The 25,194-nt window shown below is 36.7% G+C and overlaps 1 protein-coding gene across 1 annotated transcript; it reads left to right on the top strand.

The window, feature by feature from the left end:
* The first annotated feature begins 8,065 nt into the window (after window positions 1–8,065).
* On the top strand, window positions 8,066–9,013 carry LOC126079866 (olfactory receptor 8J3-like). The gene has a single exon (XM_049891228.1). The coding sequence runs from the start codon at window positions 8,066–8,068 to the stop codon at window positions 9,011–9,013; it is 948 nt and encodes a 315-aa protein (XP_049747185.1).
* The last annotated feature ends 16,181 nt before the right edge of the window (window positions 9,014–25,194 follow it).

Genomic DNA, 25,194 nt, shown 5'->3' on the forward strand with positions numbered 1-25,194 from the left:
AGCCATTAGAGAAATGCAAATTAAAACTACGATGAGATTCCATCTCACACCAACTAGGCTGGCATTAATCCAAAAAACACAAAATAATAAATGTTGGAGAGGCTGCGGAGAGATTGGAACTCTCATACACTGCTGGTGGGATTGTAAAATGGTACAACCACTTTGGAAATCCATCTGGTGTTATCTTAAACAGTTAGAAATAGAACTACCATACAACCCAGAAATCCCACTCCTCGGAAAATACCCTAGAGATACAAGAGCCTTCACACAAACAGATATATGCACACCTATGTTTATTGCAGCGCTATTTACAATAGCAAAAAGCTGGAAGCAACCAAGATGTCCGTCAATGGATGAATGGGTAAATAAATTGTGGTATATTCACACAATGGAATACCAAGCATCGATAAAGAACAGTGACGAATCTCTGAAACATTTCATAACATGGAGGAATCTGGAAGGCATCATGCTGAGCAAAATGATTCAGAGACAAAAGGACAAATATTGTATAAGACCACTATCATAAGATATTGAGAAATAGAAAAAACGGAGAAGAACACATACTTTTGTGGTTACAAAGAGGGGAGGGAGGGAGGGAGGGAGAGGGCTTTTTATTGATCAATCAGTAGATAAGAACTGCTTTGGGTGAAGGGAAAGACAACACTCAATACAAGGAAGGTCAGCCTAATTGGACTGGACTAATAGCAAAGAGGTTTCCGGGATAAAATGAAAGCTTCAAAGGTCAGCGGAGCAGGGGCTGGGGTCTGGGGAACTTGGTTTGCAGGGACTTCTAAGTCAATGGACAAAATAATTCTATTATGAAAACATTCTGCATCCCACTTTGAATTGTGGCGCCTGGGGTCCTAAATGCCAACAAGCGGCCATCTAATGATACATCAATTGGTCTCAACCCACCTGGAGCAAAGGCAAAGGAAGAACACCAAGGTCACACGACAACTAAGAACTCAAGAGACAGAAAGGGCCACATGAACCAGAGACCTACATTATCCTGAGACCAGAAGAACTAGTTTGGTACCCGGCCACAATCGATGTCTGCCCTGTCAGGGAGCACAACAGACAACCCCTGAGGGAGCAGGAGACCAATGGGATACAGACCCCAAATTCTCATAAAAAGACCATACCTAATGGTATGACTGCGACTAAAGAAATCCCAGAGACAATGCTCCCCAGAACTTCTGATGGCACAGGACAGGAACCATCCCCGAAGACAAATCATCAGGCATGAAAAGGACTGGTCAGTGGGGGGGAGAGAGATGCTGAAGAAGAGTGAGCTAATTAAATCAGGTGGACACTGGAGAGTGTGTAGGCAACTCTTGACTGGAGGGGGGATGGGAAGATAGAGAGAGAGGGAAGATGGCAAAATTGGCACGAAACGAGCGACTGAAAGGGCTGACTCAATAGGGGGAAAGCAAGTGGGAGAAGGGAGTAAGATGTATGTAAACCTACATGTGACAGACTGATTGCAATGGTAAATGTTCAGTTGAAGCTTAATAAAAATTAATTTAAAAAAAAAAGGAGCAAAAAAAAAAAGAATCTACAAACTGGGGAAATTTTTTAGCTATTAAATATCAGATAAAGTTCTAATCTCTTAAAATCTATAGGAAAATCTAAATCCTCTACAATAAAAAGACGAATAATTCAATTAAATAATGGGAAAAGGATATGAACAGACACTTCATCAAAGAAGTCATTCAGGTGGTTAACAGGCACCTAAGGAGATGCTCACGATCACTGGCCGTTATAGAAATGCAAATCAAAACTACGATGAGAACATCTCAACTGACATTATTGTCATGAATCAAAAAAACAGAAAATAAAAAACTTTGAATAGGCTGCGGGTTAATGGAATTCCCATGGACTGCTGGTGGAAATGCAAAATGGTACACCTTTTTGGAAAACGATAAGGTGCTTCCTTAAAAATCTACAAATAGAAATATTACATGATCCAGCAATCCCACTCCCAGAAATATAACCTAGAGAAATAAGAGCTGTCACATGAATAGACATATGCCTGCCCACATTCATTGAAGCATTATTCACAATAGCCAAAAATGGGAACAACCTAAGTGCCCATCAAGAGATGAATGGATAAACAAAATATGGTACATGCACACAATGGAATACTATGCAATGATAAAAACAATGATGAATGTGCAAAACATCTCACAAAGTGGAAGAATCAAGAGGGCATTATACTGAGTGAAATGTCCATCACAAAATTATACGTGCTATTTGAGACCACTATTATAAAAACACATGTGCACAAGAAAAAACACTAGCTAGAGAGTAGATAAGTTGTAACATTGGTGAAGGGTAAGACAGTACACAATACTGGGGAAGTCAGTAAAACTTGACCAGGCCAAAGTCATAACAGATTCACAGACATATCCAAATGCCCTGAGTTCAGGCCTGGGGACCATGGTCTCGGGGAACATCTGGCTCAGTTGGCATAACAGAGACTATAAACAAAATGCTCAACATCCAACTGATATGAGTGGAGACTAGGGTCTTAAAAGCTTGAGAGCAGCCATCAAATATACATCTACTGGTCCCATCCCAGCTGGAGCAAAGGAGAATGAAAAAGACCCAAGACATAAGGGAAAGATGAGTCCAAAAGACTAAAGAACCACAATTGCCGTAACCTCACCAGTCTGAGCCCAGAAGTAGATATCTCTCTGTTACCACCACCAACTGCTCTGGAAGGGATCACAGCAGAGGGTCTCTGACAGAGCAGAGAAAAATGTAAAACAAAATTCAAATTCTAATTTTCAAAAAAAAAAAAAAAAGGACATGCTCTGCTTGTTTGACAGATACTGGAGAAACCCCAAGAGTATGGCCCCAGGACACCCTTTTAACTCAGTACTGAAGTTGCTCCTGAGGTTCATCCTTCAGCCAAAGCTTAGGGCCAAACGTGTCTGTCAGTTTGTGGTACTGCGGTGGCTTTTGTGTTGCTGTGATGCTGGAAGCTTTGCCACTGGTATTTCAAATACTAGCAGGGACACACTTGGTGGGCAGTTTTCAGCTGACCTTCCAGACTAAGACAGACCAGGAAGAAGGACTTGACAGTCTACTGTTGAAGTGGCCAGTGAAAACCTTTTGAATGGCATATTTCATACTTCGTCTGTCATACTTTAAACATGTTACCAGGAGGGACCAGTCACTGGAAAAGGAGATCATATTTGTAGAGTTTCAGGGAAAAAAAGGAAGACCCTCAAGGAGGTGGATTGACACAGTAGCTGTAACAATGAGCTCAAGCATAACAACAATTGTGAGGATGGCACAGGACCGGGCAGTGTTTCATTCTGTTGTACATAGGGCAACAATAAGTTGGAACTGGCTACACGGCACCTAACAATGATGACAACACAGGGTCAACAATAAGACACATGAGGGTCAAGCTTCATAGGTTAATCATGTATGTGAGACTAATGGGCACACCAGCCCCAAAACAAAGAGAAGGCAGGAAGGGACAGGAAAACAGGACTAATGGAAAAAGACAACCTGGGCTGGAGAAGGGGAGAGTGTTGACACATCACTGGGTTGGCATCCAATGTCACAAAACAATTTGTGTAGTATTTAATGAGAAACTAATTTACTTTGTAAAATTTCACCTAAATCAGAATTAGAAAAATAAATATCAACAAGTTATACCTTAATAAAATTGTTTTAAAATAGACAATTGTAGCTTGATCATCTGGATAATATTTTTATTTTGTTTCTCAGAAAGTTTGTCCAAATTTCTAAACAATCTAAACCAAAAAACAAACAAACAAAAAAAACCCCGCTGTCATTGAGTCGATTCCAACTAAAAGTGACCCTGTACAACAGAGTAGAACTGCCCCATAGGGTTTCCAAGGACAGCCTGGTGGATTTGAACTGCTGACCTTCTGTTAGTAGCTGTAGCTCTTAACCACTGTGCTACCAGGGCTTCCATTCTGTATAAACAAAATCTTAAAGACTGTATAACAAACGTATGTTCATAATTTACTTAATAAGTTTCTATGGTATATAGTTAATATTTTCCCAGTATTTCACTGTATTAAACCATGATCTTGTACAGGTTTCCATTTGTATATTTTAGTAACTCCTATTACTTCTGCAGAGCAGATTTCTAGAAGTGGATTTTATATGCTAATGAAGATACACATTTTTTCAACTGTTTTTGGACCTTAGGCAAAAGGTTTAGAATGACTATGTTTATGTTCCTCAGTTCATGACACATTTATATTATTGGTCCAGGCAATGCCCCTTATTCCTCTCCTTCCTTTATTTTTAATCCCACTTCATCATTATTCCTTTATGCAGTTATTTCTGCCACTACCAAGTAAACATTCCAGTTACATTAAGATGGTTGTGTTTGTTTTCTTACTAAATGAACATTACTGTTCTCTTGCACATGAATTTATACTTTATATAAATGGCACAATGCCATATATCTTACCTGCCAGTTTTAAATTTAAGGCCTGCAGGGTCACGAGTGGACAATCTCATGATAAAAAAAAAAAAAAAAGGAATTATTGTTGTTCAGAAGATTTAAGCCAAGAAAAGAGAATTGTCTCAGTAACAATTATTTTCTCCATAATTCTACTAGCCATGACAGCAATAAAATAAATTTAAAATCTTCAGTGTTAAAAAAAAAAAAAATGAGTTTGTATCTCCAGAAATTTAATACTCAAACATAAGAAAAAAACTTCAATTTTAAATACTGTAATTTTACTCTTCTCCAGTAGTTATCTTCTGGATAACTACCTTTTTCTCACCTGAAATACAAGAGTAAAGAATATTTTTATTAAATTAAGGTTGTTTTTTGGAGATGGTTTCCTCTACTTTACTTCATTTGTTAAATTAATGATTATGATAATTGTGTTCTTTTAGGTAAAAGAGGGGCATAAAAATAACATGGAGTGTCATAATGAAAATATTATTGGTGTCAGACTGACTACATAGGTACACAGATTAAAAACAAGCAAACGCATCATCTTTGAGTCATTTCCAACTCATAGCAACCCTGTAGGAGAGAGTATAACTGCCCCCTAGCATTTCCAAAGAGCAGCCGGTAGATTTGAGCTGCCCACCATTTGGTGAGCAGGGCACTATGCCACCAGGGCTCCAACATAGTGTGTTAAAATTTGACTGCTAGACCTTTCGTTCCTAGACCTTCCATACCCCATGTTTGCAATAATCAATCTCTGAATTCAAATGAGTTACTTTGGGAAATAGACTTTAATCACTGTGTCCCTTAGATGCCATGGAGTTTCACTCACTCAATAATGTAGGCCCAGGCTACCTTTGGGGCCACTTTTTTGCAGATCTTGTTAAGGAACCAATCCCTGGTGGTCCCTTCCCCCAAGGAGATCTGAACATTACCTGTGCTTCAGAGATAAGGTCTCAAAGTTTATGACCACCACTTCTCACTAAGAACCAGAAGCAGGTTTTCCATTAGAGGTGGGTAGAAAATATTTACCTCATTTACATATAATGGGCTTTAAAATATCCAAAGCCTATATCTTAATATGCAATTCACTTTTTGGAAAACACTGGGTATTAAGCATAATCCAATAATATAATGTTTAAAGTAAGGTTTGTTTCCAGGCTATGTAACTCTTCTGGGATCATAGGCTGTCAAATATGATACAGGAATACTAGAATCTCAAAAACGAAGGGTTGACCCTCAGTGAAAAAGCCTTTGGATTGGTTGAAGAACATATTAGGAATTTTTGGTTATATGTAACAAAAATCAAAACGTGAGATAGATGATTAAAAAAATACTGTATCATCACTGTTTTGGATTGAATTACGTCCCCCCAAAGTATGCGTACCCTAGCTGCGTAGTGGTTAAGTATGTGTTGTAAAGCCTAACCTCTGTGCCTGTGGTTCTAATCCCTTTGGGAATGGGTTGCCTTTGCTACTTAATGAGGCAGCATTAGTGTAATGTGTGTCTTGAGTCAATGTCTTACAAAATAAAAAAGAAGCAGATAAGCAAGCAGAAATGGGGGAAGATAGATGCCAAGGTACAGGGAGATCTCCAAGGAACCAGGCAACGAAAGATGAAGAGACAAGGATCTTCCCCCAAAGCCAATACAGAGAGAGAAAGCCCACCCCTAGAGCCAGGACCTTGAATTCAGACTTCTCAACACCTAAACTGTGAGAGAATAAATTTCTATTTGTTACAAACTTCCGCTTATGGTATTTTGTTATAGCAGTACTAAATAACTTAGACAATGACATAGATTTAAGTTTCTAAATTATCTAGGGTCTAACCACACCTATGCTCTCCAGACTTAACTATTAGCTTCCCTAAATGGTTTCTTGAATGTCTCATAGGCACCCAAAACGTAACATGCTTTTCATTTTGACCAACTCCACCTTAAACCAGTTTTTCCTAATATTCAAAATGTATCACAGCCATTCATCTAGTTGCAAAGGCCAAAAACACAAAAGTCTTTCTTAATCTATCCCCATCTCTCATTCCTTCGTATGTCTCTCATATAATTCACTGTATGAATTATGGTAAAGAGGATGTCTTGTTTTTATGCTCATCTGACTGTCAAATTTACCTCCTTGTTGTCGTCAGCTCATCCACTTTGAACCAAGCCAACGCTCTTATTGACCAGTAATCTCATAGCAATGTCTTGTCTCTTTTTTTCCCCCAAACCTACAGTTCATTACCTTCCTAACTGCCAAAATAATACAGTAAAACCTGCAAAAGTCGAAACGTGTAAGGAGGAAACCTGTCAGAGAAGAAAAACTCAACACTAAAATGAAGTAAATGTTCCTAATAGAGAGCAATACTAAGCACGCTGTCAAATGCAGAAATCTTCAAGTCCCAGAAAAATAAGATGGTCCCTTCGAGTTCTGGCGTTTGCAAGTTTTACTGTATTACTAAAACTTAAAGCTGATCATTTTACTCACCTAAATTAAAACTTAATTTTAATCATTAGGTAAGGAGCTATGGTGGGACTTCTTTGAGTCTGGTCACCACCTCTAGAACTCTCAATTGTGACTGGGAAGGGACTCTAATTGCCTTAGTTAGAGCAGATGACCATCCTTGAAATACACAACTCTAGGAAAGTGTTTAGGATATTATAATAATATGCTGCTTCTTTGGCACATATATATCATATGTGAAAAAAGATCAAGATGCTAAAAATGAAGTTTATTCTTCAATTCCTAATCACTAAATAAAAATAGCAATCCAAAATAAAAAAAAAAAACATAGTGCAAAAAATATGAGAAATTGCACAAACTTCAGAGCAAGAAAAAGGTCATGAAAGAGAAGGAAAAAGTAATGTTATACAGTAAATTACAATGCAAACTTTATAGAAGTGATTTTAAAAAATTGATAGCTATCATTAAAAAATAAAACTGAAGAGAGTATAAGTGATATGAAAAATAAATCTGAAGACATACCTCCATACATTTTTGTCAGAGGTAATGAAATAAAAAAATATGTATATATATATACCATCTATGAATAATAGAATTAGCAAGATCAACATAAGTCTAATAGAAGTTGTAAAAAGATAAAAAAGAAAGACTACAGAGGATGGGTCAGGGTAGTGGCTAGAATTGTCTATTCTTAGCAAACAGCAGGAAAACTTAGATTAAACATCACAAGGAACCATTACATTATTTGGAGACAATGTCTCAAGCCTTTCTTATATACAATTGGCAAACATATTAATCGTGGTTTAAAATATTTGCAAGTAAGTAAAATATTCAAATTTTAGTAATAGTGCATGAGTTTGGATTATCTGTTTAATTTCCCATACTAGTAGTTTCTCTGTCCCAAATGATTATGAAAAAGTACAGGATAAAAATAAGCTTATGACCCATGGGAGAGTAAAGTTGAAACCATACCTAGATTGTTTTTTAATCAGAACTAGCGTCTTGAGTTTAGTAACTGACAGAATAATACATGACTGAAGAAAATCTCAGCAAGGAATTATCTTTCCCATCTATCGGCAGTCACAGAAAATAATTCCTTGAAGTTTTAACTCCTTTTCCTTTTATTCTTCCAACAGGTGAATTTCCACACTCTTACATGGCTCCTGAAAATCTCACCGGGGTGACGGAGTTCATTCTCATGGGAGTCTCAGACCGTCCTGAACTTCAGCTCCCTCTATTCTTTGCCTTTCTTGTGATCTATGGGCTGACCATGGTAGGCAACCTGGGCATCATCACCCTCACCAGTGTGGACTCTCACCTTCAAACCCCCATGTACTTTTTTCTCCGACAGTTGGCTGTCATCAATTTAGGCAATTCTACCGTCATTGCCCCTAAAATGCTGACGAATTTCTTAGTAAAGAAGAAAACCACCTTTTATTATGAATGTGCCACCCAAATGGGTGGGTTCTTGTTTTTCATTGTAGCTGAGGTTTTCATGCTTGCTGTGATGGCCTATGACCGCTACGTGGCCATTTGTAACCCCCTACTCTACATGGTGGTGGTATCTCGACAGATCTGTCTTTTGCTGGTATCCATCACATACATCTATGGCTTTTCTACAGCTATCGTGGTTACTTCCTGTGTATTTTCTATGTCTTATTGTTCTTCCAATGTTATCAACCATTTTTACTGTGACACTGTTCCTCTGTTAGTATTGTCCTGCTCTGATACTTACTTCCCAGAAATAGTAGTCTTTAGTTCTGCAGCTACAAATTTGGTTCTCTCCATAACTGTAGTTGTAGTATCCTATTCCAACATCGTCTTGTCAATTCTCAGAATACGTTCATCAGAAGGAAGGAAAAAAGCCTTCTCCACATGTGCTTCACATATAATGGCCGTCACAGTGTTCTATGGAACACTGCTATTCATGTATTTGCAGCCTAAAACTGACCATTCATTAGATTCTGATAAAATGGCTTCAGTGTTCTATACACTGGTGATCCCTATGCTGAATCCTATGATCTACAGCTTGAGGAATAAGGATGTGATAGCTGCCTTCAAGAGATTCCTGTCAAACCCATGCTATTCCTTTAAACCATTGTAATTTTAGACTAGTTTAGTAAGTGATAAGAGAGGGATTAAAGTAGATTGCAGGATATTAATGTAACGGGAATTTTCGTAAAAATTGAGTTATACATGTCATTGTCTGGTTTCTTTCATTAATGTATATATATACATATGTATATTGCATTTCTTTCATGTTGTAACATGTATCAGAATTTTGCTTTTTTAAATTTTAATGGATATACTATATTTTATTTATTTATTTACTGTTTGATTGACGCCTGGATATTTTCTAATTTTTGGCAATTACAAATAATGCTGCTATGAATTCTTGAGTAGCAGTCTCGTGTGAGTATATAATTTTTCATTTCTCTTGGGTAGATATCTAGAAGCAGAATTGATGGGACAATTGGTAAGTCTATATTAATCCTTTTAAGAATAAAGTGTTCCCCCAGCATATAAGAGGGTTCGCTATGAGTTGGAATAGACCAGATGGCAACAGAATATATATATATATATATATATATATATATATATATATATTTGACTATGAGAGTCCCAGTGTCTTCACATAGTTGCCAATCTGGTGTTGTCAGTCGTTTTGACTTGAGCCATTTGAATGGGTATGGAGTGGCACTTTGTTGTGGTTTTAATTCAATGATTTTTGCAGCATTTGCAAATGCTTTCTTCCATTCTATGGCTTCTCTTTTCATTTTCTAAGTGATATATTTTGAAAATCAAAGGTCTTCATTATTGAGGATTATCATTTTTTTTCTTATATCAGGCTTTTTTGGTATTACATTTGTAAAATCTTAGCTTAAGTAAAGTCATAAAAATTTTCTCTTATGTTTCCTTCTAGAAGTTTTATAATTTTGTTGCTTAACATTTTTGCCTATGATCCGTGACCCATTTTATTTCATTTATGTGTAAGGTGAATGCCAGGGTCTGAGGTTTTTTTTCTTTTTTTTGCATACGACTATCCAGTTGTCCCAGGACCATCTGATGCAAAGACTAAAAATTTCCCACAGAATTTCCTTGGCGTCTTTGTCAAAAAGAAATTGCTCATATATATAAAGCTTTATTTCTTGGCTTTAAATTCAATTCCACTGATGCAGATATCTATGTTTATGTCAATGATGTACTGTCTCATTTATCTAATTGTACAATAAGTTTTAAAATAGAGCAGAGTAAATTATCTTACTTTGGTGAGATTTACCAAGTTCTTCCCAGGAGTCATTCTGGAAGTACTACCTTTTTCTCCTCTGGGATATAACCAAAGTTAACCTTCATAGACTTTGATGCTGCCACTGGTGTTGACTATTTCCCTTTCCAGTCTCACCTTCTAACCATCATCAAGATTCTTTAGTGGAAAAAACTTCTAATAAATTGCTTTCACTCAAATTTCTGCCTTTTCAGCTTCTGACTGGAGACCTCAACTTAAACAGTATTATAATTTCTATATTCTACATTATTTCATATTTTTCCTGAATATTATGTCTTCTGATGAAAAAAAATGAGATCAAAGCATTAAAATGTTTCATTATTAGAATATATTAGAATAACTAAAATCTGAAAAAAAAAAAAAAAAAAACCCAAAGCCTGATAATATCAATTACCAGTGAGAATGTGGAGCAACAAGAACTCTCATTCATTGGTGGCAGGCAGGAATACTCATTGCTGCAGCAACTTTGGAAGACAAATTGGCAAATTCTCTTAAATCTTAATGTAATCCTACTATATGTTCCAGCAATAACATTCTTAGGATTTTACTCAACAAATCTGAAAACTATGTCCATGCAAAAATCTGTATGCTAATATTTATAACAGCTCTATTCATACACGTAAAAAAACTGGAAGCAATCAGGGTGTGAAACATCCATAAATGGAATCCTATACAGTGATAAAAAAAAAAAAAAGAATGAGCCTCCCATCCAAGCAACATGGATGGACCTTAAATGCATATTGACAAGTGACTGAAGCCACTCAGGAGAAGGTATATACTCTGTGAGTCCAACTACATGACATTATGGAAATGCCAAAACTATAGAGACAATAAGTTAATAATTGTTGCCATGGGTGGTGGAAGGGAAAGGTCAAGTATGTGAAGCAAAAGGGATGTTTTAGGGCAATGAATCTATTCTGCATGGTACTTTCATGATGGATACATGACACTAAGCATTTGTCAAAACCCACAGTTTTACAGCACAAAGAATAAATCTTAATGAGTGCAAAGTTTAAAATAAATCATTTAGGAGGCCAGATGATCTCAGAATGGAATGCAGAATATGACAAGACAATCTCACTATATTGCAAATACATGGACCAATCTCACTGAATTGGGTGAGTGAAAAGGTGCTGACGAAGTAACTTTGGAAATGAATGGAGTGTGTTAAGACTAAAGGCTAAGTAATTTCATATAATATTGTATTCTAGTTTATGAAGTTGTTTCTCATGTGAGTAGAGGTTAACAATTCTGAAACCATTATTCATGTATGCTGAAATTTCATGATTAAGTGGACGGCAGATGGCGAGGCCCAGGTTTCTCACTTTTAGACTTCAGCCTGCACTAAAAAAAAACCAGTTAATATGAATTATGATTGCTTTGACTCTCTTGTAGACTTAAGAGCTCTGTGTATCAAGGTGGAAAGCTTTCTTTATTTAGCATGGATATTCTAGCTTAATATTTACATGTATTGATGTGTGATGTAAGTAGTTTCTTTTACTTCTCACATCAATCCCCTTGTGATATGTACTAGTACATTTTATAGATATGGAGACTGAGAAATTGAATACATAACTCACCAGGGTCCAGGATTAACAATACCTAGAAGGGGATAGAATGAATTCAGTTCCTAAAGGCACACTATTAATCAGTCTTTCTATTGTATTCTTCTTACTTTAATTCCCAATATAGGTTTGAAACATTAGGTTTTTTTTTTTTAATTTGTATCTCTCATTCCAAATTATATTTTTTCAAGAAATACATCTTGTCCTCCTAACATCGTTTCCTCAAGTTTCTCATTGATCTATGAAGCAAAATTATAATTTACAGAAGAGAATATAGGACATCAGTAAAACATTGCACAATTTGCAAATTAAGTGCGGTTTACAGTCTTCATTTCTCATGGTAACTCTGCATGAAGGGCTTCTTTTTATTCTATAGTTCAGCAAACATGCTAAGAAAGATTAAGTAATATGACAAAAGGTCCTTAATTACTAATACATGGCACTATCAGGAGAAACCCTGGTGGCATAGTGGCTAAGTGCTACGGCTGCTGCCAAAGAGTCAGCAGTTTAAATCTGCCAGGCGCTCCTTGGAAGCTCTATGGGGCAGTTCTACTCTGTCCTGTAGGGTCACTATAAGTCAGAATATTCTCGACAGCAACAGGTTTTTTTTTTTTTTTTTGTGGGGGCACTATTAGAACTCAAACTTTAAACCCCAAAACCAAACCCACTGCCATCAAGTCTATTCTGAATCACGGCAACCTCATGTGTTAGAGAGTAGAACTTCTGCTTTGGATTTTCTTGACTATAATCCTTATGAAAGCAGGTTGCCAGGACTTTTCCATGGGACTGGTAGGTGTGTTCAAACAACCAGCATTTGGGTTAGTAGCTGAGTTCAAACCATTTCTGCCATCCATGGATCTGGACTTAGACTCTATTTTTGTATTTCTTATGCTATATAGTTCTACCTCCTTTGATGAAAGATCTCTATTATTGTAATAAAATAAAATATTTGAATGTACTTTTAGGTGAAGTTAATCAGAATGTATGGATAGAATGTGGTGTAACACTATAACAGAGCATGAGAGAAAAGCATTTTTACTAAATGCATAGTTTCATGCAAGAAGTTCTTTGGGAAAAATGGCAAGCATCATATACCTTTACCCAAAGGATGATAAATTCCTTGTAGACATAAATATTTAACAATTTTAACAGAAACTTGATTACCTATCTATAAGGATAAAATGGGGGATAAATAGAGTTTTATGTTTTGTCTTCATAGACATGTACAGTAAAATCATTGGTACAGATCCTAAGTATAAAGAGATAAGTACACTTTATGATGGAAAAGCAGTGAGGAAAATTTCATGGAGGATGGAAGAAATTGCTAGGAGATAGTTTTCGGAAGTGGTGGTTGTGTTTGTGTTTATGAAGATAAGGCTAGTTTAGAATGGAGTTTCTTAAAATGTGCTTGTGCATCATTGGTAGATTGCAAATTAAATTTAACAATTTTGAATCAGCATTCTTTCCCACTTTGGGATTTCTGGTCTAAAAGGTTTATGTTTCCTTCAGTGTTCATGTTGGTCATTACACATAAAAAAATAAAAAATAAATCACCTTTTTCAGGGTCCTATGAGGAAATTTGACACATTTATTGGGGATAAAATAAAATTGAATTTACACTTTTTGAAAATTGTTACTTACCCCATTGTAGTTGCTCAATAAATGTGTCAATTGAAATAAATCATAACCTACAACCTGTCCTGAGACAAGCTATAGTATGTAAGAGACTTTAGTGAATTTTTAAATCTGATTTATACACTATTTATTCATGGCTAAAAAAAAAAAAAAAATTTTTTTAACTTCAAGAGTTATAAATAAATTTATGTTTTTTTCAGAAAGCATTTTTGTGTGTATAAATAAAAATGATATTTAGAGAGAGAAAAGAGATAAAATGTATCCATGTTTTAATAGTAAGGATATGTGTGTGTTTTAATTGTAAGAATTCTTAATTCTACATCTCTGTCATCCTAAATTAAGATGTAATGGCAGGTAAAAAACTAAAACATTAATTGATCCAAATCTATTTGAAACAGTTCTATTTCAATCTAGAAATATATATGTAAAAATATGAACATATGTATTGCTTTCAATCATATAATTTACAAATTGGAAGATGTGCATTTCATTATTATATCAAGCAAAATGTAGAAACGATATAACTATCCAACCACAGAATAAACAGGGTATATTGAGAGCAAAATGATGAGAAACTCCGTATTTCCAAGTCAGAAAACCATGGATGTACTACATATATACTACACACTAGTCATCTGACCTTGCTTTAAGTTCTCAACCTGTTTGAGACTTTGCTTCTCCAACTGTAAAACATAACAATTTTATCTCCATAACAAGGTATTGATGAGTATGAAATGAGGTGAATAAATATCTTAAGAAGATTTTTCATTGTTTCTTCCTTAGAGTTAGCCATTTTTATTTTCTACATTAATCTAATTTTTAAGAAGAAAGCAACATCAGTATTGGAAGAGGATTTATTAATAACCTCTGATATGCAGGTGACATAACCTTGCTTGCTGAAAATCAAGAGAACTTGAAGCACTTACTGATGATCAAAGACTTCAGCCTTCAGTATGCATTGTACCTCAACGTAAAGAAAACTAACAAGAACAACAACAAAATAGCAACATCAAGATAACTGGGGAAGATATGGGAGTTGTCAAGAGTTTCATTTTACTTGGATCCAGAATCAGTGCCCATGAAAGCACCAGTCAAGAAATCAAAGGACAGAGGCGGGGCCAAGATGGTGGAGTAGTCAGAAGATTACTGTGCTGCATCTTACAACAAAGCTCTAAAAAAAACAAGTGAATGGATAATATGTGACAATCTAGGAACCCTGAACATCAAAAACAAAGTTGAGATGTTGGACTGAGGGGCAGGAGAGGAAAGACAGTTCAGAAGTGAGGATTTGTCAGACCTGACCTGGTTGGCACCCTTCAGGCTGAATTGGCCTACCCACACAGGCTGAGGCAAGCAGTAGAGGTCAGGATGTGTTTTTCACATTGAGAGAAACCAAGCAGCAGAGACTCTGCACAAGGCTCTCGAGCCAAGGGAAAGTGGTACTGGACTGAGAAATTTAAATGCAAGCATCTAACCTACCACACAGGATCAAAATAACCCTTAGCCCCACTGGGAAGTACCTCTATCCCCTTCACCAGCCCCCTCACTACTCTGCTCTGATTTCGGGCCAGCTTCAGTGATTGCCGAGCCCCCTGGGACAGAAGTGAGATCCATCAGGTACACTGATCCACTCTCCCAACTTTGGAGAGGGAACAAATTAACAAACAAATAACAAACAGGAAAAAATAATTTGCCAACTCCCCTAAACTAGAACCTCAGAGCAGCACAGCTCCTTTGCCCAGGCACAGGCATAAAGGGTCCATGGTTTTTGCATGCCTTTTACCCCTGCTTAGACCTGTGTGGGCTTATTTTAATGTGTACCCCCTCATGAGCATAGTACAACAGAGAACCTACCTGAAGCCTATTTTCAACTGCAACAGCTAAGGGGGAGTGACATATTTGTGACATCTGACACCACTAGACCCATTAAGCAGGGTCCTCATCTAGCCACATCAGGGGTCTGAAGACTGGTGGCTTCACCCACTCTACCTAGCCACCAAAGACAGGGGTCTGAGAAGAGTTGGTGCCTCCCAGTTCTTACAGCCAACAGCATTGGGTGCCCAAGGTCTGGTACAAAACCCATCCATCTAAGAGCTCTAGGGAATAGGGACATTCATTCCACCTGACCATTCAGGGGCAGCCATCAGCCCCCTTACCTTGCTCAGTACATAAGTCCCTACTGCTGCCAGTTGCTTGTGCCTGCTCCAAACACACCTATGTAGCCCCACCCATCTGGGACTGTAGGTGACAGCCTGCACCACGCACAAGTTGACCAATGACCTGGACACCTGAGCTGAACCCATACAAGGAAATAAACAGATTCCTGGGCTCACACACCTAGTAGCAGCTCTAACCACCTGGTGACAGGATGTGAGAGTTTCAAAACTCCAATAATCAAACTAGCTCACACAAGCAGCCTATTTGGGCATACCAAAACATGAAGCTAGGACACAGTAAGCAAACATAAAATAAATAAATATAATAATTTATTAATGGATTGGAGACAACTGCCAATATCAAATCACATAAAGAGGCAGACCATCATGGCTTCAGGAAGCTACCAAAACAAAGAACCAAGAAAACTCCTGGAGGAAGAAACAGTCTTGGAATTAGCGCAGGTAGAATTCAAAAGATTAATATACAGAGATCTTCAAGAAGATCAGGGAAAATGCAGAGCAAACAAAGGAACACACAGGCAAAGCAACAGATGAAATTAAGAAGGTTATACAAAAGCATAATGACAAATTTAGAAGGCTGAAAGAACACATAGAGAGACAACAAACAGAAATCCAAAAGACTAACAATAAAGTTTCAGAATTAGACAACTCAATAAAGACAGAGAAGCAGAACTGGGGCAATGGAAACCAAAATTAGTGAGATTGAAGGTAAAGCACTGACACCAATTTATTTGAGGAAAAATCAGATAAAATAATTTTTTTTTTAAAAAATGAAGAAACCCTAAGAATTATGTGGGACTCTATCAAGAGGCATAACTGATTAGTGATTGATTGGAGTACCAGAACAGGGTGAGGTAATAGAAAATACGGAGAGAATTGTTAAAGATTTGTTGGCAGAACACTTCCCTGATATTATGAAAGATGAGAAGATATCTATCCAAGATGCTCATTGAACCCCACACAGATTAGACCCCAAAAGAAAGTCACCAAGACATATTATAATCAAACTTGCCAAAACAAAAGATAAAGAAAGAATTTGAAGAGCAGCTAAGGACAACCGACAAGTCATCTGCACAGGACAGTCAAGAAGACTAAGCTCTGACTACTCAGCAGAAACCACGCAGGCAAGAGGCAACGGGATGACGTAGACAAAGCCTTGAAGGAAAAAAAAAAAAAAATTACCAGCCAAGAATCATATAACCAGCAAAGATGTCTCTCAAATATGATGGCGAAATTGGGGTGTTTCCAGATAAATAGAAGTTGAAGGAATTTGTAAAAACCAAACCAAAATGATAAGAAACACTAAAGGACGTCCTCCAGTTAGAGGGTCAATAACATCAGGTAACAATCCAAAACTACAACACAGGACAGAACAACCAGATACTAACCCAGATACGGAAGTCACAAAAATAAATCAAAGCTAAAACACTGAAAACAGGGAAACAGAGACATCAATACATAAAAGGCAACCACATGAAAACAAACAAACAAAAAAGGACTAAATAATGTCGTTATAGAACTTTCCGGAAGTCAAGGTGATATCAAGAAATAAAAGATTGGTTTAAACTCAGAAAAATAGAGGTAAATATTAAGGTAACCACAAAGGAAACTAACAATACTACACATCAAAATAAAAGAGAAGCGTAAAGAATCGGCAAATACCGAATCAACAACAACGAAAAAGATGAAAGAAAATCCGTAAAGAAATATGACACAGCACAGAAAACTAAGTGGGACCAAAAAACTGTCAACCACACACACACACACACACACACACACAAATCAAAATGACAGCACTAAACTCATACCTATCAAAGATTACACTGAATGTCAATTGACTAAATGCATGAATAAAGAGACAGACAGTGGCAGAATGAAAAAAAAAAAACATGATCATCTATATGCTGCCCTACAAGAGACACACCTTAGACTTAAAGACACCAAAAAAATTAAACTCAAAGAAAGGAAAAAATATATATACATATATATCAAGTGAACAACAATCAGAAAAGAGTAGGAGTGGCAATATTAATCTCAGGTAAAATAGACTTTAAGGTAAAACCCACCAAAAAGGATCAGAAAGAAAACTGTATAATGATTAAAGTGTCAATACACCAGGAGTACATAAATGTAATAAATATTTATGTACACAATGACGGGGCTCCAACATACATTAAAAAAAAAAAAAAACCTCTAACAGCATTGAAAAGAGAAATAGAGAGCTCCACAATAATAGTAGGACGCTTCAACACACCACTTTCAGGATAGACAGAACATCCAGAAAGAAGCTCAATAAAGACACAGAAGAGCTAAATGCCATAATAACCAACTTGATCTCATAGACGTATATAGAAAACTTCATCTAACAGCAGCCAAGTATACTTTCTTTACCAATACACTGGGAACATTCTCCAGAATAGACCACATATTAGGTCATAAAGCAAGCCTTAACAGAATCTAAAGCACCAAAATGTTACAAAACATCTTTTATGACCATAAAGCAAAAAACGTAGAAGTCAATAAGAGAAAAAGCAAGGAAAAAAAAATCAAATGCATGGAATCTGAACACCCTGCTCAAAACTACAGGGTTATAGAAGAAATTAATTATGCAATAAAGAAATTAATAGAATCAAATGAAAATGAAAACACATCCTGCCAGAACCTTTGGGACACAGGAAAAGCTATGCTCAGAGGTTAATTTATAGCAATAAATGCACACATCCGAAATGAAGAAAGGGCAAAAATCAAAAAAACTTGAACAAATAGAGAGCAGCAGAAGAAGTGTTCAGGCACCAGGAGAAAGCAAATAATAAAAATTAGAGCAGAACTAAATGAAATAAAAAGTAGAAAAACAATTGAAAGAGTTAACAAGACCAAAAGCTGGTTCTTTGAAAAGATTAACAAAATTGATAAAGCATCCGCCAAACTAAGAAAAAACATGAAAGGAAGCAAATAACCCAAATAAAAAATGAGATGGATGATACCACAACAGACCCCAACTGAAATTAAAAGAATCATAACAGAAGTCTATGAAAGACTGTACTCTAACAAATTTGAAAACCTAACGGAAATGGACAAATTTCTAGAAACACACTATCTACCTAAACTAACACAAACAGATAGAACAACTAAATAAACCTATAACAAAAGAAGAGATCGGAAAGGTAATTTAAAGGTAACAAAAACAGTGCTGGCCCTGACAGCTTCACTGGAGAATTCTACCAAACTTTCAGAGAAGAGTTAACACCACTACTACTAAAGGTACTTCAGAGCATAGAAAAAGATGGAATACTCCCAAACTCATTCTATGAAGCCAGCACAGCTCTGATATGAAAACCAGCTAAAGACATAACAAAAAAAGAAAATTACACAGCAGTACCCCTCATGAACATGGATGCAAAAATCCTCAACAAAAATTCTAGCTAATAGAATTCAACTAAAAAAAATTTCAACTACATGTCAAAAAACAATTCACCGTGACCAACTGGGATTCATGCTGGGTATGCAGGGATGGTTTAATATTAGAAAAACAATATAATCCATTATATATATAAAACAAAAGACAAGAACCACATAATCTTATCAATTGATACAGAAAATGCATTTGATAAAATCTAACACCCATTCATGATAAAAACCCTCAACAAAATAGTAATAGAAAGGAAATTCCTCAACGTAATAATGGGCATCATCCTAAATGGAGTCTGAAAGCATTCCTCTTGAAAATGGGAACCAAAAAAGGATGCACTTTATCACCACTGTTATGCAACATTGTGCTGGAGATCTCCGCCAGACCAGTTAGGCTAGAAAACGAAATAAAGGGTGCACAAATTTGTAAGGCAGAAGTGAATGTATCTTTATTTGCAGATGATATGATCTTATACACAGAAAACCCCAAAGAATCCATAAGAAAACTACTGGAACTAGTAGAAGATTTCAGCAAACTGCCAGGATACAAGATAAACATACAAAAATCAGTTGGATTCCCCTACACCAACAAAGACAACGTCAAAGAGGAAGTCACCAAATCAATATCATTTACAATAGCCTCCGAGAAGACAAAATAGTTAGGAATAAGTCTAACCAGAGATGTAAAAGACCTATACAAAGAAAACTGCAAGACAGTACTACAAGAAACTTAGAGACCTACATAAGCGCAAAAATATAACTTGCTCATGGATAAGTAGACTCAACATTGTAAAAACGTCTGTTCTACCCAAAGCGATCTATAGATACAGCACAATTCTGATCCAAATTCCAATGACATTTTTTTTTTATAATTTTTATTGTGCTTTAAGTGAAAGTTTACAAATCAAGTCAGTCTCTCACACAAAACCCCATATACACCTTGCTACACACTCCCAATCACTCTCCCCCTAATGAGACAGCCGGCTCTCTCCCTCCACTCTTTTTGTGTCCGTTTCACCAGCTTCTAACCCCCTCCACCCTCTCTTCTCCCCTCCAGCCAGGAGATGCCAACATAGTCTCAAGTGTCCACCTGATCCAAGAAGCTCACTCCTCACCAGCATCCCTCTGGAACACATTGTCCAGTCCCATTCATGTCTGAATAGTTGGCTTCGGGAATGGTTCCTGTCCTGGGCCAACAGAAGATCTGAGGACCATGACCACCGGGGTCCTTCTAGTCTCAGTCAGACCATTAAGTCTGGTCTTATGAGAATTTGGGGTCTGCATCCCACTGCTTTCCTGCTCCCTCAGGGGTTCTCGGTTGTGTTCCCTGTCAGGGCAGTCATCGGTTGTAGCCAGACACCATCTAGTTCTTCTGGTCTCAGGATGATGTAGTCTCTGGTTCATGTGGCCCTTTCTGTCTCTTGGGCTCGTAGTTGTCTCGTGTCCTTGGTGTTCTTCATTCTCCTTTGATCCAGGTGGGTTGAGGCCAATTGATGCATCTTAGATGGCTGCTTGCTAGCGTTTAAGACGCCAGACACCACTCTTCAAAGTGGGATGCAGAATGTTTTCTTAATGGATTTTAGTATGCCAATTGACTTAGATGTCCCCTAAAACCATATTCCCCAGGCCTCTGCCCCTGCTACGCTGGCCTTCGAAGCATTCAGTTTACTCAGGAAACTTCTTTGCTTTTGGTTTAGTCCAGTTGTGCTGACCTCCCCTGTGTTGTGTGCTGTCTTTCCCTTCACCTAAGGTAGTTCTTATCTACTACCTAATTAGTGAATGCTCCTCTCCCACTCTCCCTCCCACCTCTCCTAACCACAAAAGAATGTTTTCTTCTCAAACTATTTCTCAAGTTCTTATATTAGTGGTCTTGTACAATATCTGTCCTTTTGCAACTAACTAATTTCACACAGCATAATGCCTTCCAGGTTCCTCCATGTTATGAAATGTGTCACAGATTCCACACTGTTCTTTATCGATGTGTAGTATTCCATTGTGTGAATATACCATAATTTATCCATTCATGCATTGATGGGCACCTTGGTTGCTTCCATCTTTTTGCTATTGTAAACAGTGCTGCAATAAACATGGGTGTGCATACATTTGTTCATGTAAAGGCTCTTATTTCTCTAGGATATATTCCAAGGAGTGGGAATGCTGGATCATATGGTAACACTATTTCAAGCTTTTTAAGGAAGTGCCAAATCGATTTCCAAAGTGATTGTACCATTTGACATTCCCACCAGCAGTGTATAAGTGTCCCAGTCTCTCCACAGCCACTCCAAGATTTACTATTTTGTGTTTTTTGGATTAATGCCAGCCTTGTTGGAGTGAGATGAAATTTGTTGGAGTGAGATGAAATCTCATTGTAGTTTTGATCTGCATTTCTCTAATGGCTAATGATCGTGAACATTTCCTCATATTATCTGTTAGCTACCTGAATGTATTCTTTAGGGAAGTGTGTATTCATCTTCTGCCCATTTTTTAACTGGGTTATTTGTCTTTTTGCAGTTGGGTTTTTACAGTATCATGTAGATTTTAGAGATCAGGTGCTAATCAGAAATGTCATAGCTAAAAACTTTTTCCCAGTCTGTAGGTAGTCGTTTTACTCTTTTGGTGAAGTCTTTCAATGACCATAGGTGTTCGCTTTTTAGGAGCTCCCAGTTATCTGGTTTTTCTTCTACATTCTTTATAAGGTTTTGTATACTGTTTATGCCATGTATTAGGGCTCCTAACGTTGTCCCTATGTCCCTATTTTTTTTTTTTTCCATGATCTCTATCGTTTTAGATTTTATGTTTAGGTCTTTGATCCATTATGAGTTAGTTTTTGTGCATGGAGTGAGGTATGGGTCTTGTTTCATTTTTTTGAGCAGATGGATATCCAGTTATGCCAGCACCATTTGTTAAAAAGACTGTCTTTTCCCCATTTAACTATTTTGGGGCCTTTGTCAAATATCAACTGCTCATATGTGGATGAATTTATGTCTGGATTCTCAATTCTGTTCCGTTGGCCCATGTATCTGTTGTTGGAGCAGTACCAGGCTGTTTTGACTACTGTGGCGGTGTAACAGGTTCTAAAATCAGGTAAAGTAAGGCCTCCCACTTTGTTCTTCTTTTTCAGTAATGATTTATTTATCCGGGGCCTCTTTCCCTTCCATATGAAGTTGGTGATTTGTTTCTCCATCTCATTAAAGAATGTCTTTGGGATTTGGATCGGAATTGCATTAAATGTATAGATCGCTTTTGGTAGAATAGACATTTTTATAATGTTAAGTCTTCCTATCCACGAGCAAGGTATGTTCTTCCACTTATGTAAGTCTCTTTTGGTTTCTTGCAGAAGTGTACTGTAGTTTTCTTTGTATAAGTCTTTTACATCTCTGGTAAGATTTATGCCTATTTTTTATTTTATCTTCTTGGGAGCTGCTGTAAATGCAATTGATTTGGTGATTTTCTCTTCGATGTTCTTTTTGTTGGTGTAGAGGAATCCAACTGATTTTTGTATGTTTATCTTGTATCCCGATACTCTGCTGAACTCTTCTATTAGTTTTAGTAGTTTTCTGGAGGATTCCTTAGGGTTTTCTGTGTATATGGTCATGTCATCTGCAAATAGAGATACTTTTACTTCTTCCTTGCCAATCTGGATGCCCTTTATTTCTTTATCTAGCCTAATTGCTCTGGCTAGGACTTCCAGCACTGTGTTGAATAACAGCGGTGATAAAGGACATCCTTCTCTGGTTCCCAGCCTCAGTGGGAATGTATTCAGGCTCTCTCCATTTAGGGTGATGTTGGCTGTTGGCTTTGTATAAATGCCCTTCATTATGTTGAGAAATTTTCCTTCTATTCCTATTTTGCTGAGGGTTTTTATCATGAATGAGTGTTGACCTTTGTCAAATGCCTTTTCTGCATCAATTGATAAAAGCATGAGATTCTTGTCTTTTGTTTTATCTATGTGGTGGATTACATTAATTGTTTCCCTGATGTTGAATCATCCCTGTATACCTGGTATGAATCCCAATTGGTCATGGTGAATTATTTTTTTGATATATTGTTGAATTCTATAGGCTAGAATTTTGTTGAGGATTTTTGCATCTACATTCATGAGGGATATAGGTCTATAATTTCCTTTTCTTGTGGTGACTTTACCTGGTTTTGTTATCAGGGATATGGTGGCTTCATAGAATGAGTTTGGTAGTATTCTTTCCTTTGCTGTGCTCTGAAATACCTTTAGTAGTAGTGGTGTTAATTCTGCTCTGAAAGTTTGGTGGAACTCTGCAGTGAAGTTGTCCGGACCAGGGCTTTTTTTTGTTGTGAGTTTTTTGATTACCTTTTCAATCTCTTCTTTTGTTATGGGTCTATTTAGTTGTTCTACCTCTGTTTGTGTTAGTTTAGGTAGGTAGTGTGTTTCTAGGAATTCACCCATTTCTTCCAGGTTTTCAAATCTAAGTATGGTTTTTCATAGTAATCTGATATCATTCTTTTAATTTCAGTTGAGTCTGTTGTAATATCGCCCATCTCATTTCTTATTCGGGTTATTTGCATCCTCTCCTGTTTTTCTTTAGTCGGTTTGGCCAGTGGTTTATCAATTTTGTTGATTTTTTCAAAAAACCAGGTTTCGGTCTTATTAATTCTTTCAATTGTTTTTCTATTTCATTTAGTTCAGCTGTAATTTTTATTATTTGTTTTCTTCTGGTGCCTGTGGGTTTCTTTTGTTGCTCTCTTTCTATTTGTTCAAGTTGTATGGATAATTCTTTGATTTCGGCCCTTTCTTCTTTTTGGATGTGTGCATTTATTGATATAAATTGGCCTCTGAGCACCGCTTTTGCTGTGTCCCAAAGGTTCTGATAGGAAGTGTTTTCATCCTCATTGGATTCTCTGAATTTCTTTATTCCATCCTTAATGTCTTCTATAATCCAGTCTTTTCTGAGCAGAGTATTGTTCAGTTTCCAAGTGTTTGATTTCTTTTCCCTGCTTTTCCTGTTATTGATTTCCACTTTTATGGCCTTATGGTCAGAGAAAATGCTTTGTAATATTTCGATGTTTTGGATTCTGCTAAGGCTTGCTTTATGACCTAATATGTGGTCTATTCTAGAGAATGTTCATGTGCACTAGAGAAGAAAGTATACATGGTTGCTGTTGGGTAGAGTGTTCTGCATATGTCTACGAGGTCAAGTTGGTTGATTGTGGCATTTAGATCTTCCGTGTCTTTATTGGACTTCTTTCTTGATGTCCTGTCCTTCACCAAAAGTGGTGTGTTGAAGTCTCCTACTATTATTGTGGAGCTGTCTATCTCACTTTTCAATGCTGATAGAGTTTGTTTTCTGTATCTTGCAGCCCTGTCATTGGGTGCAGAAGTATTCAATATGGGAATATCTTCTTGGTGTATTCTGCCTTTAATCATTATATAGTTTCCTTCCTTATCCTTTTTGATGGATTTAACTTTAAAGTCTATTTTGTCAGAAATCACTACTGCCACTCCTGCTCTTTTTTGATTGTTGTTCACGTGATATATTTTTTTCCATCCTTTGAGTTTTAGTTTGTTTGTGTTTCTAAGTCTAAGGTGTGTCTTTTGTGTGCTGCGTATAGACGGATCTTGTTTTTTAATCCATTCTGCCACTCTCTGTCTCTTTATTGGTGCATGTAGTCCATTTACATTCAGGATAATTATGGATAGGTATGAATTTTTTTTTTTTTATGAATTTAGTGCTATCATTTTGATGTCTTTTTTTTGTGTGTCGTTGACAGTTTCTTTTTCCCACTTGATTTTATGTGCTGAGTAGATATTCTTTATATATTGTCCTTTCCTCATATTTGTTGTTCTTGATTTTGTTTCTGCTGAGTCTGTATTTTTCCCTTGTATTTTGTTTTTATGAGTAGGATAGTTTGTCTCCTTTGTGGCTACCTTATTATTTACCAGTATTTTTCTAAATTGAAAACTAACTTTTATTTCTTTGTATCACCGTATCTTCCTCTCGATATGGAAAGTATATGATTACATTTCTTCATCTCTTTTTATTATTTTACTGTTGCCTTCTTTTATGTAATAACATCACTGTTACCCTGTTTTGGGCTTTTTTTTTTAATAATCTTGCTTTGTTTTTTTGGATTTCCCTGTCTGGGTTGACTTCTGGCTGCTCTGCGCAGTGTTCTAGTCTTGGGTTGATACCTGATATTATTGATTTTCTAACCAAAGAACTCCCTTTAGTATTTCTTGTAG

Source organism: Elephas maximus, chromosome 7, assembly GCF_024166365.1.
Source record: "Elephas maximus indicus isolate mEleMax1 chromosome 7, mEleMax1 primary haplotype, whole genome shotgun sequence".
NCBI lineage: Eukaryota > Metazoa > Chordata > Mammalia > Proboscidea > Elephantidae > Elephas > Elephas maximus.